At 49.4% G+C, this 21,201-nt stretch overlaps 1 protein-coding gene across 2 annotated transcripts in view; it reads right to left on the bottom strand.

Moving 5' to 3' along the window:
• The window catches only part of LOC144176057 (pseudouridine-5'-phosphate glycosidase-like), a 307,408-nt gene that overhangs the window by 91,958 nt on the left and 194,249 nt on the right, over positions 1–21,201 (bottom strand). For both annotated transcript variants that reach the window (XM_077705179.1, XM_077705180.1), the window contains exon 12: positions 18,138–18,197. In XM_077705179.1, coding sequence (XP_077561305.1) covers positions 18,138–18,197 — 60 coding nt within the window. The remainder of the gene's footprint in view (positions 1–18,137; positions 18,198–21,201) is intronic.

Consider the following 21,201-nt stretch of genomic DNA (forward strand, 5'->3'; position numbering starts at 1 on the left):
TGATGGACTTGGGAATTTTATGATGAACTACGTGCTTTAAAACCAGAAATATGCCATAGGCTTCAGCCGTAAAAATGCTGCTTTTTGAGTTTAGGGTGTTAGATACCCTAAAATCAGGTCCGTGCGCAGCACACGACACCATACGGGCTGTTTTTGACGCGTCGCCAAAAAATTCTGCACACTTGTATTTATCTTGAAGGAACAAGAAGTGCTGAAGAATTACAATTGTGGGTACTCGTTTTTTATCAATCGCTACGAACGACAAATCGCACGACACGGGGCGAAGCTGCCACGGTCGGAAAGGGTTGATTTGTAGGTGTCTGAAAAGGTGACAGATAATTCTGACACTTCCTGTCTCACCCTATGTGAGAACGGAGCAGAGATAGATGGACGATTAAGAAGAAGTTAGGACATGGGTGTATCACAAATAAATGGTTTGAAAGGATGGTGGGTAATTGACGAAATTTTAAAAGCGTACAGAAGATCTATGTATGTTCGCTGATGATGTAGGGACCATTTATCGCACTCGACGTATAGGCTTTGTACGGGGCTTGCACGGAAAGCGCCCGATGCGAGGCGAAGCCCCAAGTGAAGCACTGGGTCTAGCATTTCCAGCGCTGTTTTTGTTGCCGACCCATAAACCACGCTCCCATAGTCCAAGCGTGACCCCACCAAGCTTGTGAAGACACGTAAGACGAGTTGCTTGTCCGCGCCATAGCAGTGGTGTGAAAGGACCTTAAGTATGTTTATTGCTTTGAGGCATTTATGTTTTAGTTGTCTGATGTGAGGGATGAATGTTAGTTTCTCGTCTAATACGACGCCTAAAAATTTGTGTTCCTTTTTTACAGGAATCAAGTCACCATTCAATTTAATTTCAGGGTCGGGTTGGATACCGCGCCTCTTTGAGAAAACGACGCAGGTACTCTTTCCAGTATTAATCCTAAAACCGTTATGATCTGCCCAGCGAGCAAGGTTGTTTGCCCCAAGCTGGATCTGTCGTGCACATATGGACATATTACACGATTTAAATGATATTTGTACGTCGTCCACATACATCGAACAAGAGATTGTTGGTGGCAATGCCTTCCGAACTGAATTCATTTTGACTATAAACAAAGTGCAGCTCAAAACACCACCTTGAGGCACGCCATTCTCCTGCACGTGAACGTTTGAAAGTGCCGAACCAACTTTGACACAAAATGTTCGTAAAGATAGGTAATTGGACAGAGTGTTCAGCATGTTATCAGATATACCAAAAGATTTGAGGTCTCTAAGGATGCCATAGCGCCATGTAGTATGATATGCCTTTTCAATATCAAAGAACACGGTCATGCAATACTGCTTATGTAGATAGGCATCTTTAATGTAAGATTCTAGCGCTACTAGTTGGTCATTTGTAGACCGCCCCGCCCTGAAGCCTGCCTGGCAGCTCTCGAGAAGACCATTGTACTCAAGAAAGTACACGAGTCTCCTGTTGATCATCTTCTCGAGAAGCTTGCCCAGGCAGCTTGTGAGGGCGATAGGTCTATAACTGGTGGAAGAAGATGGGTCCTTACCCTCCTTCAGAAACGCCACTACAATAGCCTCCCTCCAAGATTTTGGGATGTGCCCCGAAATCCATATGTTATTACATAGGTGTAAGAGTGTTTCAAGTGTATCTGGGTGTAGGTGTTGTATCATGGTGTATGTAATCTGATCTGCGCCTGGAGCTGAAGGTTTACATGTGCTCAGGGCAGCCCTCAACTCATAAAGTGTAAATTTAGAATTATAACCAGATTTTGACCTGTTATTGTCATGTAGGGACTTTTTTTCAGAAGTATTTTTATGGTTCAGGAAAGTGTCTGTGTAGTGTTCAGAGCTGGAAACATGTTGGAAGTGTCGTGCAAGTGCGTTAGCCTGGTCTTCGAGTGTGTCTCGTGTTGTATTGACCAGGGGCAGGCTATGTGTATGTTGTCCTTTAAGTTTGTGTATTCTTGTCCATACCTTGTGTGCATCTGTGTATGAGTTAATGGATGTAAGGAAGGTGCGCCAACTCTCTCGTTTTGCCTCACGGCGCACACGTTTTCGAAACGCCTTGGCCCGTTTGAACAACAAAAGATTACCCGACGTGGGGTGCCGACGGAGGATACCCCAGGCCTTGTTCTGTTCCTCTCGCGCCCGCCTACAGTCCTCATTCCACTATGGCCTCCTCTGATTGCGCGGGGCACCAGAGGCGTGGGGAATGGACTTCTCGGCGGCGTCGCGGATGTGCGCCGTGAGGAGTTGGGTAGCTTCCTCAACGTGTAGGTGTTCAATGGATGTGTGGTGTAGTTTGGAAGTCTCTGTAAATGTATTCCAGTTAGCTCTTGCTTCATTAAACCTTTTATGGGAAGATGGACTGCTCGGGCCTGTACCTATATACGTTAATGAAGTGGGGAAATGGTCACTACCATATGGGTCCGTGCCAACGTCCCAGTCTAGAGACGGAAAGAGTACTGCAGAGCCAATCGCCAAATCGAGGTGTGAATAAGTGTTGTGTCCTATATTATGGTATGTAGGCTTGTTTGTATTGAATAGGCATGCTCCTGAAGATGTTAGATATTTTTCGATAAGGCGACCTCGGGGATCTGTGCGAGCAGAGCCCCAAAGAGAGTTATGTGCCTTGAGGTCGCCTAAAAGAATGAAAGGTGTGGGTAGCTGATCCACAAGGCCCTCGAAATCCGAGCTCAAGAGCTGGAAATCAGGAGGGATGTAAACTGAGCATAGAGTTATTAGCCCATTGAAAATTATGGCACGAATGGCAACAGCCTCAAGGACGGTCTGTAACAGGATAGAATGACACGCCAAGAACTTTCGGGCAATGATGGCCACACCCCCGGAAGATGTACCACCACCATCCCTGTCCTTCCTAAATACCTGGTAACTATTCAAAAAGTTTGTATGTGTTGAATTTAAGTGTGTTTCTTGTATACACATGACACTTGGCTGATTGGAATGCAGTAACTAATAAACATCATCAAGATTTTTAAGAAGGCCTCTGCAGTTCCATTGCATGATATTTTCTCTTCCCATTATTGAAGTTTAGATCTACTGGAGCATGTGTGTGTTTACGTGTCGGCTTTCGGGGCTTGTACTCTTGGAAGGGGCTTTTTCATTTTCTCTACTGACCTGGACGCCGGAGCCCGTTCCTTCCGCTGTGGTGCGTGCCGGAACGGCTCGACGTCTAGGTCGTCATCTGAGGGCAAGGGGGTGCCCAGCGGACTGGGCCCCCTAGACTTGGACTGGGCACCCTTTGCGGTGCCCTTCGTTTTGGCCGCGACCGCCGAGGGCGTCAGGAGCGCCCCGGGTGGCACAGGCGGTGCGGCGGAGGTGGGAACTGCTGCGGTTTCCTCCAGCTCCATCTCCTCCGGGCCCTCGCATGTGCTTCGGGCCGGTGGAGAGAAGGAAACAGTGGGTGCAGCAGCATCCCCACGAGACGTGGTTGCCACCGCAGCCGCTGCTGGCTCAGCGAGCGGTGCGGAAGCGGGTTGGGCTGCCTGAGGCAACCCAGAGGGGGGCGGGGGTGGGACCAAGTCCGACTCGCGGTACTGGGTCCCCGCCGAAACAAGACGCCGCTCCGCCCCCCGGCGATCTGCGTCGGCGTACCTCCCCAGGGGGAAAGAGGCGAACCTCTTTCGCGCCTCAGGGAAAGAGATGTTCTCGGTTACTTTCACGTGGATTATCTTCTTCTCCTGGTGAAACGTCTCACAGCTGCGGGACCATGCCGCATGCGGCTCCTGACAGTTTGCGCAGGTGAAGGTGGTAGAGTCACACTTTTCAGTGGGGTGGTCATGTGCGGCGCATTTTGCGCAGGTCTGTTTGCCGCGGGAAGAAGTCGTAGCGTGCCCGAACCGCTGGCACTTTTAGGAGAGGCGTGGGTTAGGTATGTACGGACGTACACCACACCTAATGAAACCAGCATTGATGTGCTCATGAAGTTTTGAACTGCTGAATGTTAAGATTACATGCTTTGTTGGTATTTCTACATTGTCGCGACGGGTGGTGATTTGCCTGACAGCTGTTATGCCCTGATCCTTCAGGCCTTCCAGAAGGTCGGTTTCTGTTTCACTTAGCAGATCTGGCTGAGATATCACCCCCTGCGAGCTGTTGAGGCTGCGGTGGGGTGTGACAGTGATGTCCAGATCTGCCATGCGGGTTTGGGTGAGGAGATTTGTGGCTTGCTGCTGCGTCTTGACTTCAACCAACACTTCGCCTGTTCGTAGTTGTTCTGCCTCGAAAGATTTGCCAATGATTCCTTCAAGGAACTTGGAGACGAGGAATACAGATTGGGAGGAGACGGGTTTGGATTTGTCTATTGATTCAAGGACCAAAAAAACTGGATAGTTGTCATGTTTCTGAACGTTTATAGTTGGCAGGGGTGAAAAGGAAACTTCGGTGCGGCCCCTTTTCGGGGGCCGATCACGTCTGGGGGGGGGGGGGGTGTGGTTGAAAATGCAATGATACTTTGGAAAGCAGGGAGACGGGGGTACTTTCTCCTTTGACCTTACCCCGGTAGTCAAAGAGGTCCCGGAGCTCTCTGCCTGGTAGACAGGCAGGGAGCCCATCGGCCGGAGCTTGACCAAGGCTCCGACGGCCACCGTTTACGGCTTCTACCCTTCACCTTTAAACACCACGCCACGGTTGGACACGGCTTATGTATGGGAGCTCGGGGTCCGCGGTGTCGCTGCTCACCGTCACCATGATTACTCAAGGTGCCCCGTGCGGGGGGTACCACAATTGAAGGTCAGGGCGTTGGAAACGTGCAGACAAAGCAGCAGATGTAGTTTCCCGCAGGGCCCCGGAAAAATGACTACGCCAATTTCGTCACAGTTGTCAATACAACTTTTTCTGTCAGTACCAATAATTTTGTGCTGTCAATATAACCAGTGATGTTTAAGCGACGCCTAGGCTCCAACTTGGCACGGCAAGGTGAGGCAAAGTTCTCCAAGGTAATAGAATTTGTAAATATTGTAACGTGGCGGCAGATGACATGAACCATGAGGCGATGAAGCCATGTATTTACCAGACTATTTACAGGCAGCCATAACCAAGCACGGCTTGGCTGCGCCGTGCACACAGCTCTTCGTCGTCATCATCCTTGGTGGTGGGCCATGGCGCCACGGGGATTGTCCGCCTCGTCCCGTGACATCACCCCGCCGGTCGAGGGAGACCGTCCCGGTCGACGCCGACACAACTTGGCGAATGAATGCGGATGAGTGTGCGATGAGAAATGCAGACGAATTGCTTGCCGCCACGGATGACGATGATGGTGTTGATGACGCCTGGCCCAGCAACAGCAACGGCTTCAGCCGCGACGAAGCGCCAAAGGTCCTGAGGCCACGTCGGACGGAAGGGCTGGGGAATCCATCTTCGGCTTGTCTGGGCACTGCTGATCTCGGCTGGTCGTCACTTGGGTCTTGCGGGCTGGGGATACGAGGCGGGGGACATCGTCGTTCGGTGGTCTCGATCGGCTGGGCTGGGGCTGCCCGGCGCGGCTTCGTTATCCCTGGAGGCAACGTCCATGCCGATGCGGTGCGATGCTAGGACCAGGATGGGGATGACGAACCCGCACCTCCACCAAATGTAACGTGGCGGCAGATGACATGAACCATGAGGCGATGAAGCCATGTATTTACAAGACTATTTACAGGCAGCCATAACCAAGCACGGCTTGGCTGCGCCGTGCACACAGCTCTTCGTCGTTGTCATCCTTGGTGGTGGGCCATGGCGCCACGGGGATTGTCCGCCACGTCCCGTGACAATATTCTTCTACATACCTTTATTGCTCAGGTCTCAGGGGAAATAATTAGGATATGGGGTTGTTGCCGTTCCATATTCTTTCGGCCCGCACGTTGGAACCGTTGCATAGGCAAAGACCCCTTACCAACAATGCGTTTTTGAGTTCACCGCCACCATGACCGCCGCATTGGTGACAGCTAGCCGTCGTTAAAAGGGCTAGCGCCACCTCTTGCGTCTCAGCCGAACCGCGGAAGTGCTCATTGATCCACTTACTTCTATAGACACCAGATGGGGCTTCTTGGTAACCACCATCGCTCCTGTATAGTGTACTAGAATTGGGAAGCGTGTCGTCCGCGGCGGCGAACAATGGGAGCGGAGGGGTCACTGCCGCGATGAAAATCGCGGCGGCCCGGTAGGGGCGCCACGAGCAAGAGGGATGCTACGGCGGCTGCAGCACCTACGGCGGCCGGCCTAACGATACGTTGAGTGTGGCGCTCGCATGTTTCGTTATAGGTGCGTTGTGGTTTAAATTTCAACCCCTTTTTTAGAACCTACGACTAATAACGTGCTCTTCGTGGTCTAGTGCAGTGGTGACGTGAACCTGGGGGACGGCGGAACGACGGCGGGACAAGCACGACCGCGTGTGTTTTGTGCCCAACTGTAACAGCGGCCATCGGTCGTGAGAACAAGCGCGATCCCTGTTTAGAGTTCCGGCTGACGCCGAAAAACGCGAAGCATGGTCACGAGTTATCAACAGAGCCGACAGAGACCTCGACGACGCACGTGTGTTTTGCAATCTGCACTTCGAGTCGCAGTTCATTGATCGGACAGATAAGACGTGGTAGGGGTGTTGAGATTCATCAAGAGATAACCACAACTAACATAATATTCAGCGCTCAGCATCGTTCCCGGTTTCCCGGGCGACATTATAATTTACCTAAAAAGGCGGAAAGGTGTCGAATATTTGTGAACCGCATGCTTCCCCACGCGAGCGTAACTGGAAAAAGAAAATCAAGCAACACCATTCTCGCATACACTTCCTTTCATTTACCGTGTTTTTTAGAGCTTGCGGCAATGTACAAAATTCACCCGTATGTTTATATGTCAACACACCATGCTGCCGATTGTTTCTGCATCTCATTCAATTTTGTTTACACTGGTATATTTCCTCATGGTGCATACAAACAGTGAATGCTTTGCAGCTTTTTTGCGCAGCGGTTTATGCAGCTACTGTTATTTTATAACTTGTGTCTCGTGTGTGCACCCACCAGAAAAAAACGTGTCTCGTGTCTCGTGTATAACTTGTGTCTCGTGTATGTATCCCCTCAGAGAAAAATTGAGCCCAGGGTCCTGGGCATCCCGCGGAATATGGACGTAACCAGCATCGACAAAATGCAAATCGTCTACTTGTAAAGTTCATTATTACTACTACTACTTCATCCCAGGTGCATGCAAGGGCGCTAGCTTCGCCTAACATCGAATAATTATTTTTCAGTCTCTGAGCCGACTAGCTTTAATGTATTCTCTCGACACGACAATCTGGCCGTTTACAATTTCCCTAGTAGAAAAAAAGAGCATAATATTAAGAAGGAAATTCCTTTCTTTGATTATTTTCGTTTGTGCTTAGTAGTGCGTTTGCGTGTAATGTACTTGTGAAGTTTATATGGTTTTTCTTTCTCTCGAAGCGCACAGTCCACGGGCTAGCGTAAGAATTTCAGCTGCTTCCTAACTGCGTGCGCCGTTTGAAGAAGCCTAAGTGGGCTCGCCGCGGCCTGCCGCCGCGGACTACGCGTCGCGGCCCGCCTCAGCGGCGAGTGCTCCGCGCGTCACGAGATGGCACTGCATGTAAGAGGGATGCTGTTCGGAGCGGGTTGGGAGGGAGGGTGTCATCGCTGAGGCGACCCGTTTTGCGCCCGCGCATGGCACACTTCCCAATTCTAGTACAATATAGCTCCTGTTTTCCTTCATGACGGCACGGCGAATTGCACCGTCCCACACGCTCACGTGCACAACGGCCCTTCCCCCGCATATTTACATCTGTATGTGTGTGAGTGTGTGTTTGGAGGGGAGGAGGGGTGGGGGGAGGTAGAGAGCTTAAATGTGCCGTAAAATGGCGTTTATCAATAGTAATTTTCCTGGTCCCAAGATGTGCACCAAGCTTGCTTCCTACGTGCCAGCTCTTACCACTGATCTCCACTACAGTTGCTGGATGGCGCTTCGAGCTCTCCGGCTCGCGGCCGCCGGAAGTTCGAGCGCTCGACCCTGAAGTCAGGCAAATTGCTACCGTTCCATCATAGCGCATACTATGTATGGGTTGGTTGCGCGCGCATTCCGCCAGAAATGCCTGCTTGTTGCGCCGTCAACTGCACAAGCAGACCAGAGAAGTCGTCTGGGAAGATGGTCCACTTGTGGGTATTACAGTATTCTGTACGACTTGCGTGATACGCAGCGACACGCAAATGTCATATCAGTGCCGTTTTTAAGTTGTGGCTCTTGTTACGCAGATTCGCTCGCTCTAAGCCGGATTTATACCGGCGTTGGGTGACAAAGTGCTGCATGAAAATCTATGAACTCAACATTTGCAAGAAACTGCATTGCTTTTTGAATTTTCAGCTACTATAACATGCATTGACACGGCCTTGTCTATCGCAGTTCTTAGATGCTTCCAGTATAATAAAGACGTGAAATTCACCTTTGTATATGTATGCCCATTTTTTTTTTCAATGGCGAGGCGGGAAGCATAATTAAAAATTAATGTGCATGCACTACTGCCAACCATCTCCGGGCACTGCGTTGTCAGTAACAAGGAGATGTGCACAAATGTTCTGAGTAATTGTTGACTTTTTCGTAAAATGGCAGGCCTCTCAATCCGAATGGAACAGTTCCGCGGGGTCTCTGTTATCATTCTCTAAAGGTTTCACTAAAATGCCCAATTTAAGCCGTAACCACTAGGCGAATAGGCAATGCCAGTTTGCATTAGTCACTGCGTGTGCGCATTGGGTGGGTGTCCCTGAAAACGAGCAATAAATGTGGTCATGAGCAAGAAATTTTCCTTACAGAGAAAAACTTAACGTGGCCGTTATTTTTTGTCAAGTAATGATGAGAAATCGCGTTTTAAAAGAATTTACTTTGACTTTCTGGTTATACACATATGCTTGAATTCATACTGTAAAGGGTTCCGATGTACTGACTTTCAAAGGTAAAACAGGAGCAAGCTGCGCACAGTCGTTTTCATGTGTTTTTTTTTGTAGGCACGTAGAAAAACCTTTCTTTCTTTCTTTATTGTTTCTTTCCATACAGAAAGGGGAGCATCAAATCGGTTCTTCTGTTTCAGGCAGCTTCCTCCGTGTTAATATCGAACTCGCTTACCTAGCTGATTTTCGGATAATCCAAGTCCTTTCACGGCTGTTAATTTATTGTTTTCGGCTAATACAAGTCCCTTCACGACTGTTAATATATTGTAAGACGTGAATCTTAACACGAATCATAAAGTCCACTCGCTAGCATAAATCCCTTTCGAGCTGCGTCGTCTCCTCTCAAACCCAAGTGATATTTTCGTTCTCCTTCGCAATAAAATTATGCTTCATATTAACGTCGAATGTTTCGGTATAGTTGCGATCTGAACGCGATGTGTATCGCCAAAACGCAATAAACTGAGAACAAAATGCCCAAATGCGCCAACGGGGACGCTTATCAGCGGTTGAGAAGCGTAGCAGACGCTGGACTTCCGGGAGGAGCAGTTGAAGTTCCGGTGTCCTTGCGCGCGCCCGGCCGCGACAGCGGCGAAGCGCAATCCAGAAACAATGGCGAATTCCATTGGGCGAACAGGAGCAAGTGGAGCGAGCAGCCAGAGCAGCACACGGGAGTAACGGGGACGTGTGCTTTCGTTCCGCGAATGAAACATTCGCGCTGCTCCGGGAGCAGTGAAAAGAGGGGGAGGGCGAGATGTCAAGAGTCATGTGACCAAACGTTTCCCGCGTTCGCTTCCCGGGGCATTTCGCGCGCTTGCGATGTCCGCACGCAGTTATTCCTCGCCAGTTTTGCCAGATACGTGCCGGTGGTTTTGTGTCTGCCTTCCGCATGGCGACGAATGAAGAAGCCGAGCGGATGTTCATTTTCATGATAAAGGGGTCACCATCGTGTCTCAAAAATTAGCTGCGAACGATAACAGCGTCCGCCGTCTTTTCCAGATACGACTCTACCTTCGGTCGCTGCTCCGGCGGGGTGAACAGGTGCTCGAACATAAACGCATGCAATGTCAAATCGTCGTCGTCGTCGTCGTCGTCGTCGTCGCTGCTGCTGGTGCTGTCCGATGATGAGCTTGCGCTTGAACATGTGGTGCTTTCATCATCTAAAAGTAGCAGCAATTCCTTGACCAGACGGCCGCGCTTAGCTGCTGCCGTACGCACTGAGCGACTACGGCGGCTGCTGGATTCCGCCATTTTTCCTCCGCCAGCCGGGGATAAAACCAGAAGTGACGCAAAAGAGGTCATGTGACTTCCTTGGCGTTCCCTGTTACTCCGCCGCTGGCGACGGAGCACCGAGAACTGCTCTCGGCTGCTCACGGCGCCAAAATGAAACACAACGCCCCTGCTCCTGCCCGACCACTGGAAGACGCCAGAACTCGCGAGAGCACTTTGGGTGCAGTTAGAAGTGCTCCTGTTCACCCAATGGAAAGCGCTATAAGTGGAGATCAGTGGCGTACCGGCTTGCGGAGACCGACCCAGTGTTCCGCACATCCGCCGAAGGGGGCACTCAGTGTCACGGGTTCCGTGTCGCCCTCTGGGCGCTGTCCGGCGCCTATATTGTGGTAAGAGCCACTGATCTCCACTGATCTCCTTGTTACTAACAACACAGTGCCCGGAGATGTTTGGCAGTAGTGCATGCACATTAATTTTTAATTATGCTTCCCGCCTCGACATTGAAAAAAAAACAGGCATACATATACAACGGTGAATTTCCCGTCTTTATTGTGCTGGAAGCATCTAAGAATTGCGATAGAAAAGGCCGTGACAATGCATTTTATAGTAGTTGAAAATCCAAAAAGAAATGCAGTTTCTTGCAAATGTTGAGTTCATAGATTTTCATGCAGCGCTTTGTCACCCAATGCCGGTATAAATCCGGCTTAGAGCGATCAAATCTGCGTAACAAGAGCCACAACATAAAAAATTCCCCCGCATTTCCCCGAGGGGGAGAATGTGAAAGTGCGAATGCACGGTTGTCGGCCCGCTTGCGGCGCTTGCGCTCGGCCCCCGCAGCCCACCGCCTCGCCGCCTTCTCTTCCATCTCTTCCATCGGGTTTGTAGTATCACGTGTACACCACGCAGTTATCAAGCCGCTATAACGCCGCTGAGTCGCCAACGCACGCCGCTGACGACGTAGTTTGAATGCGTTAAAGATATAAGGCGCGTCACTAACACTGATATCACCGTCGCATCCGTGGCTTGGTCGGTAGAGCGTCGCGCTGCGGCCGCAAAGTCCTCGGATCGAAAACTGGCGCCGGATGCTGTTTCTTTTTTAAATTTTAAATATAGAGGAGCACTGCGGACGCCGCCGCCGCCGGCGGTGGATGGTTTGGGGTCGCTTATAAAGTGCATTCGCACTTAAAACGGCACTGATATGACATTTGCGTGTCGCTGCGTATCACGCACGTCGTACAGAATATTGTAATATTTACAAGTGGAACGTCTTTCCAGACGACTTATCTGGTGAGCTTGTGCAGTTAACGGCGCAGCAAGCAGGCATTTTTGGCGGAATGCGTGCGCAACTAGCCCATACGTAGCATGCGCTGTGCTGGAACGGCGGCAATTTGCCCGACTTCCGGGACGAGCGCTCGAACGTCCGGCGGGCGCGAGCCGTAGAGCTCGAAGCGCCATCCAGCAATCTGGTGGAGATCAGTGCGGTACGCTGCTGGCTCGGGGACGCTCTTCTTTTTGCAGCGCGAATAAAGCATATCAGACGCCCCTTTTGGGCTTAAAACGAAGCAAGAGATTGCTACAGGCAGGATGCACCGCTGGTTAGCATTCCTGGCAAATTACCAGTACAAGATAAGTCACAAGCCTGGAACAGCAATTAGCCATGCTGACGCTTTGTCGCGGCTGCTTCTGGCGGACTCTGAAGAGCCGGTGGAAGATATTTTTTCTCCACTTGCTGAGCTGCGGTTGACAGCTAAAGACATTGATCGCGAAACAGGCAGAGACAAGCTGTTAAGAGTGGTTCGAGACCCGATATGGCATGGTTGGCCCAAGACTGTTTCAGACGAAGTGAAACCATTTTGGGTTCGACGGTTTGAACTTTCCGTCGATGATGGATGTGTTGTATGGACAAACAGGGTTGGGATTCCTGAGTGTTTGCGTAATGTGGTGCTGGACCTGTTGCACGAACAACACCTTGGAATAACCAGAATGAAAGCGCTAGCCCGTTCAATGCTATGGTGGCCACGGATGGATGAAGCTCTCGAGCAAACAGTGCGCAAGTGCAAAATATGCCAGAGTGTGCTTCCTGCGGCACAACCAGCACCACTTTCGCCTTGGCAGTTGTGTGAGCACCCGTGGAAGAGGGTGCATTTGGAGTTTGCAGAGAGGGAAGGTCAGATGTTGCTGATTGCAATTGACGCCTACTCGAAGTGGTTAGAAGTGAAACTCATGACCTCCACAACTGCCACAAAAACTGTCGAAGCTGTACGCTCTTTGTTTGCAGCGCATGGTTTGCCAGTTGCTGTGGTAACTGATAACGGGCCTCAGTTCCGCGCGGTAGAATTTGAAACTTTCCTAAAGGCAAATGGCGTCAGGCATCTGCTTACGCCTCCCTACCACCCGCAATTGAATGGGGCTGCCGAGCGCGCTGTACAAACAACAAAAAAGGCGCTGCTCAAACAGTTACTTGAAGACAAAGAAAAAGCAACCACGAGGTCTTTGCAACACAGGATCGACAATTGAATGTTTTGTTATCGAACAACGCCCCATACGTTCACAGGGAAAACGCCCGCAGAACTGTTCCTGCGCAGAACTGTTAGCGGAGACTGGGGACTCGGTTATCATTACTACACCCAAATGTGACGAGCACTATGTCACAAAAGGTGGAAAGAGTGAAAATGTCGGTCGATAAGAGCAGAGCAGGGCCACGGTCGTTTGCAGTTGGTGATCGAGTACTTGTGCGTTCTGTGAGGGGGGAAGTTGCGAAATGGTTCCCTGGTAAAGTGACGCAAGTGAAGTCTTCTTGCACGTATTTGGTATGTGTTGGCAACAAAGTACAATATGTGCACGCAGACCATTTGCGACGTTCTTGCTTTGATCTGCCACAGGAGCCACAAGTCATTCTAGAAATTGACCTGCCACATGCATCGGAGGTTCTGTTCCCGGCAACCCCCGTTTCCCAGCCGGATGCCCAACCGGAAGGGGAAAGACCTACAACCGAAGTTAATACCCGAGACCACGCACAAACTGTACAACGGAGTGCCCGGGATAGGCGACCTCCAGAGCGCTGGGGCTATGATTGTTTTTAATTAAGTGGGAGGGAATGTCATGTCGCGTTCACGCGCTCGCGCCGTGTTTTCAATATTTATGTTATGGCTCGAAGCGCCGACGTACTGGTCCTGATGCGCATGCGTCATTGATGCCTCATGTGTAGATAAGCTCATGCATTGTACGCGGCTGGGGATTGTTGCGTTGAGGCTGCCAGTGTGCGCCTCGGAATAAAGGCTGTTCCTGAAAGAAACCGGCTCGACTGATGCTACAATAGCTACGACTACTTCTGAGTGACAAGGAGGGTGGTTTTGCTGCTATGCCTTCCGGTATTTTCAATGAGAACGCAGGGAAAGCGATAGAAAAGAGCTTCAAACCCGTGAAGGCAAGTGCCCAAAAGGTGAAAGCGAAGGCTGTGGACTTATGTCAGGGACTTGAGCTGCCCCGTCTAGCAAAGGTTGCAAGAGCAGTTGTCTGAGCGTGTTTTTCACAGCTAAGACGAATAAAGATAAGATGCCCTTTCGGTGTATTGTTAGTGAGCTCGGAGCTTGGCAGTCGCATTTAAGCCGGTTTTTACAGAGGCATCTCGGTAGCCTTAACATCGGCGACCCATTTATCAGCAAGAATTTTTTTGAAGTCATAGATTATTTTAAGAATGACGCCTTGGTGGGGTTTGCCTTTTCTGTTGATGTTGAAGATTTACAGTTAAGGCATAAAGTTGGGCTAGTTGGTTATATGACTGCATTTTACTAGCGAAAAATAGACGCGGACGAAGAAGAAGTACACAGGACACTCGCTAGACTACAACTGAAATTTTACTTAGCGTCCGTGAAACAAAGAACGATAACATATCACAACGACGTGCCTCTACACATCCCCACACACGCCAGCCTATGTGTCACACATGCACCCTCGTAGGTAGCATATCTCCTTATCTGTAAGAGTGATTGAAAGGGTGCTGACACAATTAACACCTTCCCTGTAGATCTGAAATGCCTCGTTAATCTCGCGACTACTTTGGTCACGTCCAGATCCTAAAACACGTGTTTTATCGAACGCCGGCGTACAATCAGGGCACCGCCTGCAATGATCGGCCAGATGACCTCCCGCCGCAAGCGACGAAACTGCTGCACGGTGCTCTCTCAGCCTGTCGTTTAAACACCACCCCGTCTGTCCCACGTAGCATTTGCCACAGGACAGCGGAATGCGGTAGATGACACCTTCTTTGCAGGTGACAAACCTGGTGCCATGTTTTTTGGTGCAAGCTTGGCGTGGCTTCTCGTTTACGGCGGGGCACATCCTCATCAGCTTGCCAGGCGCGGTGGCCAGCACTTCCACGCCGCATTTTTTCCCCACTTTTTTGAGGCTGTGCGTGAGCTGATGTACGTATGGCACGGCTACGCGTCGCAACCTCTCCCAGTTGGCGTCCTCTTCCCTTAAAGGGCCCTTACCGTCTTTAACCTCCTTGATGTGGCTTTCTGCGACCGAAGCCACCAACTCTAAAGGGAATCCCGCTTGCGTCAGACGAGCCACTTGAGCTTGCACACTACCAGATACCTTGTGAGCGCATGACTTCTGGAGGGCACCGCGCAGGCAGTTCGCCGCTGTGCCGCGCTTAACCACCTTGGAGTGGGCCGAAGCCTGCGAAACTGCATGGGCGGTGCCCTCCAGAAGTCGTGCGCTCACAAGGTAGTGTGCAAGCTCAAGTGGCTCGTCTGACGCAAGCGGGCTTCCCTTTGGAGTTGGTGTCTTCGGTCGCGGAAAGCCTCATCAAGGAGGTTAAAGACGGTAAGGGCCCTTTAAGGGAAGAAGACGCCAACCGGGAGAGGTTGCGACGCGTAGCCGTACCATACATCAGCTTACGCACCGCCTCAAAAAAGTGGGGAAAAAATGCGGCGTGGAAGTGCTGGCCACCGCGCCTGGCAAGCTGATGAGGATGTGCCCCGCCGTAAACGAGAAGCCACGCCAAGCTTGCACCAAAAAACATGGCACCAGGTTTGTCACCTGCAAAGAAGGTGTCATCTACCTCATGCCGCTGTCCTGTGGCAAATGCTATGTGGGACAGACGGGGCGGTGTTTAAATGACAGGCTTAGAGAGCACCATGCAGCAGTTTCGTCGCTTGCGGCGGGAGGCCATCTGGCCGATCATTGCAGGCGGTGCCCTGATTGCACGCCGGCGTTTGATAAAACACGTGTTTTAGGATCTGGACGTGACCAAACTAGTCGCGAGATTAACGAGGCATTTCAGATCTACAGGGAAGGAGTTAATTGTGTCAGCACCCCTTCAATCACTCTTACAGATAAGGAGATATGCTACCTACGAGGGCGCATGTGTGGCACATAGGCTGGCGTGTGTGGGGATGTGTAGAGGCAGGTCGTGGTGATATGTTATCGTTCTTTGTTTGACGGACGCTAAGTAAAATTTCAGTTGTAGTCTAGCGAGTGTCCTGTGTACTTCTTCTTCGTCCGCGTCTATTTTTTGCTAGTAAAATGCAGTTGAAGATTTATTCTATTCTGTGCCGCACTCGGAACTGTTTGCGTCAGTTAGACAATGCATTGATGTAAACGGCGTGGTCAAGTTCCAGAATTCTTGTGGCATGTCGGTGGAGTGTTTTATGCGTTTGTTGAAGTTTTATCTGGACGCAACATTTGTTTCTTTCGAAGGATGCACGTATATTCAGAAACAAGGTATTTGTATTGGGTCATGCGTTGCGCCAGTCTTATGCAATATTTTTCTTGCTAGTGTCGACCGGGACTTGCTTTTAAGTTTTGACAAGGATGTTGTTCTGCGTGTGTTTAGATGTGTCGACGATTTTGTAGTGGTTTTAAGAAAACAGTGTTCACCTAACTACATTGCAACCGTAGAAGTGATTTTAGAGAATTTTAGCCGCCATGTGAAGGGTCTTGCATTTACACACGAGATTCCCAGTGATGACAGCCTGCAGTTTTTATATATTAATTTTAAGTTTTCATCCGACCATGTTTGTTGGGTCTATCGCCAGCGTGCCCGTAAACAGCTTCTGCCATTTTCATCATCTCATTCAAAGACCGTTAAAAGGGTCATAGCGTCTCTGGTTTTAGAATCTGCATTGAAGACGTCCTGTGCACATGCTGTTCAAGAGAGCTTTGACTCTCAAATGAAGAGACTTCTGTCGGTCGGTTACCCGAGCTATGTCTTGGTGGGTGTTGCCGAAGCCTTGCTGCGGTAAGCCAAAGGCCAAGTAGGTGCGAAGCGGCCAGAACAACCTAAGGCGAAGCCTGTTGTTCTACCCTATATACATAGGGCACAACCTGAAAAAAGTCGCAGAACGGTACCAAGTGCCCGTGGTGTTTTCTGCTCCATAAAACCTTGGCCGCCTGTGTGCGTAAATTTCCGGCTAGCGCAAACCGAAAACGTGCGAAAAGAAGCATGCCAAGCGCTTTGTGCCCTGTGACGTCGGGGTTGTCTACGAGATACCGCTTTCACGCGGGGAGGCCTACATCGGCCAGACGGGCAGATGTGTGAATGACCGGGCACGCGAGCATAGTTCTTCTCTTAACAATAATACCCGCGCGCATTTACCCGCGCACTGCGAAGTTTGCAGGCCTGTCAGTCATTTGGAAAAATGCAGACCTTCTTTGAGCAGATTAGAATTCTCGGCAGGAGTGATAATACAGTTTCGAGGGAGCTCTTGGAAGCGTTTTATATTAAGCAGAAAGGGGACAAGTGCGTCAGCGATACTTCTGTGCTTTTGCGTGCCAGCGAGTTGGAATTTTTGAAAACGTCACTTTGATCATGTTCTCTGGTTGATGCGTTCCATGTAGTGTACCGAAGTGCGCGTGCGCATGCTCCGATGATTCATGTATAAATATGAGACGATGCCTCAATAAATTTTAGTTGCAAGTGAGCACTTGTCCCGTTGTCCTTCTTTACTGTCGTTGTCCAAGTCGCGCTCTATTTTTTTTAATCATTATACTTCTTTAGTTCATATTATGATGTCATCCACAATATAGATCCGCAGTATTGATTCTTGAGGCGAGCCTTGCATATCGTATGATCTTGCCTATACTTATATGAAATACGTGACTTCCAGGTTCCGCAGAGAGAGATAATACGAGATGCTTTATAATCATTTACACAGGTCCACTGCAAGTTCGGCCAGCAGATTTCTCAGTTAAGCTTGTCTGGGATGTCTTATTTGAACTCCAGGATGCAGTCCTATGTAGATATGTTTCTTATGTCCAATAGTGTCTTATTTTGAATTGTGAGAGAACGTATTCGTACATTCCACATCTCTGTGCTGCTTGTCTAGGGCCACCGTCTCCACCAGTGTGACAAGGGAAGACGTAGGAGATACTCGTTTCAGACAATCTGTCGTGCTTCTTCGGCTTGGTATAAGGGCCACTCTCGCCGCTTTTCAGGCTCTTGGGATTCAAAATACATTCCTCCACTTCAGCAATAATGTAAACAGTACACCTATCTTACAACACAATTTATAGGTCTCGATTCCATGTACTGAAGTGCATGTCAAACAAGCTTAGATGCAGACCCGGGCGGTCCTGAGAGTCTTTACAAAGACACGGCAGTTGGTCGCGTCTAGGTGCATGCCACGTGAAACTCGGTCGGCGTCTCTGTGCGTTGTAACAGCGATTTCTCTTTGGATTATCATTGATTAGGTGCAAAAATCTGTACCTTGCTCTTTATCGTTCGTCGGAGCCATATGTCAGTAAGAAGTCACGCCACCCGTTGCGCTTTGCACTGACAAGTTGCTTCCCAGCTTACGGCCCCAAATCATGTGATGTGTGTGTGCTCTTCATAGGAAAACGACGGCGTCAAGTGAGAGCTAACCGCCTCTTGTCATCGCAGAGTGCATCAATCCTCGTGACGGCTGTCCGAACCTGAAAAATAATGAAAAAGGAAGGCACGTTGACACAGACCTGAATTTTCTCCTCCATGCAGTTGACGACGATGTCGACGACAGCCCCTCCGATGACCACCTAGGAGCGAAAATAATAAAATGTTTAAACAAAGCCTGCTGAAATGCCACAGCATTTCTGCTTAACATGTCTTACGGCGGATGATAAGAACACAGAATGGCTCGTTCAGTTACTTCAAACGTGACAAATATTAAGGACTATGTAATTAGTGATTAGTTGGAAGGTACCTCTGATGTTACGACGTTATTTGCGGACGATTCCTATACGCAAAGAGGTCAGTAATGGAACTACTTCTTGCATCGTGAATGAGAAACGGAGCCAGGTGTGGAGTCACTGAAGCAAGTAATTGAAGCAAGAAGCTATGAAGTTACATAGACGAGCGCTATCGCATGTCTTTAATTCATCCCTCTGGTGAATACTTCTGCAGTAGCCTGGCTACAACGTCCTTATATGTCCCCTTGTTAACTGGAGGTCAAGTTGCGGCTGAATTATTTACGACGCCACCGAACGCACGAACCTTTAGGAGTGTTAATGCAGCTATACGGGTCGCGGGATTGCGTTACAGTAATATGTATGTTGACAACTTTGCGACTTTGCTAAATTTGTGCTGTCAACGTAGCAACTTTGTGCCAAATGAGATCGCATATCGGCGAGGTGCATGACGCAGTCATCCGAACGCCTGGATTAGGGGTTGGGCTTTGAGTAAGTATCCGCTTGATTTGTTGCGCAACATTTAACAGCATGTAGTACCGTAGCAACGCAATGTCGTGGTACAGCTGATAGCAAAAAAGTGCAAAAAAATGTGTTTGCGGGACGTAGCCGTGATCATGATAAATGAAGATGAAAGGAGGCAGAGGGCTCTGAAGAAAGAAGCTTCGGTATTTGATTTTTATAGTGTAGGCTGCAAGGATCCGGCAGTTTCAAACTTATCCGTCTGCTTGTGTTCCGCTTTTTATTCCTTTGCTACACATCTGCTGCCTCCCTCAGCTCGCCCCCCTAATCCGCTTCCTTTTGCCCGCGGCATTCATTTTCGCGGACCGAAGTGCTTCGGAGGGGACCACATCCCCGTGGCCAACGTTCCAGGGCGCGGAGTTGTCATCCGGCTCCACAGTGTGCAGTCGGCGCATTTAGACGTAGGGGTGCATCACACTTGTTCGGTGATTCATCGAAAGAGGCGTCCTCCGGAGATTGCCTGAGAACGATGTGAGTACTTGAACTACACGACTGAGAAATGTGCGTCTGTATGCTCGTCTTAGCTAACGGAACTTCTCCCCGCAGCTTTCTTTACTTTTGCCCCGTGTGCTCTATACCACTGTGAAGGTCCTCTCGCCTTGCGCTTGCTCTGCTGGGGCTGGCTCCTGTACTGCTTCTTGACTTCAAAATGGCCTGTACTACTTCTTTTTCAGGATGACTGTTCCTGTCTGCACCCGGACATGGAACTTCAAGTCTGGCATTCGTGTTCGCTCCGTCTGTCTCGTAAACTCTCGATTTCTCCTGCTGAGGAGTTCATTTGGCACGCATCCTAAAAAGTGCATGTATGGAAGGAAACCTAATTCACCGTTTTCATCTAAGCATTCTGATGACTTTATTACGGGCATGCTAACGCTGTTATCCAATGTTTTGTTTAATATGGTCAATTAATCTCTTGGGATGGTGACTGTAGCGACTCGCTAATTCCCTTCTTGTACCTACAGACTCTGTGAGGCGATGCTTTCGTTGCTAGCAGCATCAAGACTATGGTTTGACCCCTAAAGTAGTGAAATTATTTAGGCGAGCTTTACATGCGCTCACATGGAAATTATTGCATAGTCTAGATACTGAACGCCAAATTGGTATTCGTGTTAGTTTTTGTATCTGGAGGGTCCACACGACCTTAAAAAAAGTCGCCATCCCGCCCTGCGAAAGCGGATGTCAAGAAAAGTTGTTACAAACCACGGCAAATGGTGATGGAGAACGGTATGAAATGTTTCTCGTCGCCTCAGCGGGCTTGTCGCTTACGCTCGGCTAGTGTCACTAGATAAGGGTACAGAGTATCGGCACTCTTTTTTTTTATTGTTTCGCGCCGCCTCCAGGATTATTGGTCAGTTCGCATTACGTGACAATTGTTTACACCGCGACGGTTCATGGGCGCCGCCATTTGTTTGTTTATGCGTTTTAGGCTTAGCTTGTTTTAGGCTTAGCTTTTTCTGTTTATGCGTTTAGGCTTAGCTTTAGGCTTAGTTTGTCCTCCCTGTTCTGTGGCTTGGTGCGGTTGACGTCATTCCGATTTTGAATAAAAAATAACGCGTGTAACAGCATTTCAGTAGCAGAAGTATGTCCAAAGATGCCGTTTTTCGGTAGTGTTGTTAACAAATGACCCGGTCGAATCTAACGGCAAGCCCTTAGATGCGGCTATCACGCAACACCTTACTCCTATGCTATCCCTATATCCCGTTTCTTGAGTGTTCCTCCAAGTAGCTCAGCTGTTGCATTATCGATTTTTAGTGGTCTTCCACAACATCATACGACCTCCATCTTGTCTCATTTTTAGAAACGGCCCTCACATTTGCAATATGTATCGGTGTTTCCTCTCTTGGGGTGTCTGTTTTCGGTGATTTGAATCAGTTATTCCAATTTAGTATACTGAGCCTCGGACAGTTGTTTTGGGTCCACGGAAGTTGGATGCATCAATTCTATCTGCACTCGGCATTTTATCTCCGTTTTCCATTCGATCACCCATTTCTTTCCTTAAAGAAGCCCCTGTTCGCCGGTTGTTCAGGTGCATACTCCCGCCCCTCCCTAGTGAAGGGTTGCGACCTCATGCGGCAGTTCCCCCAAATGAAGGTGCCGCACGCTAGCAAACGTTCGGCTGTGTGTGCCCGTTTATTTAAGAGCTAATTAGGCAACAGTTTAATCAGCCAATGTTACATTGTGGAGAATTTTGTTCCTTCGATACCACAAAGAATAAGATTATTTTTTAAAGGTAGAGCAACCATTTGATATTCCGTTGGTTATCAAGATGAGGCATCATGCTTCACCTTGGTGCTATTGTTATTGTACATTAGTCTTATTGTCTTATACTGTC

Source organism: Haemaphysalis longicornis, unplaced genomic scaffold, assembly GCF_048455015.1.
Source record: "Haemaphysalis longicornis isolate Haplotype H1 unplaced genomic scaffold, Haemaphysalis longicornis Haplotype H1 scaffold_3, whole genome shotgun sequence".
Taxonomy (NCBI): domain Eukaryota; kingdom Metazoa; phylum Arthropoda; class Arachnida; order Ixodida; family Ixodidae; genus Haemaphysalis; species Haemaphysalis longicornis.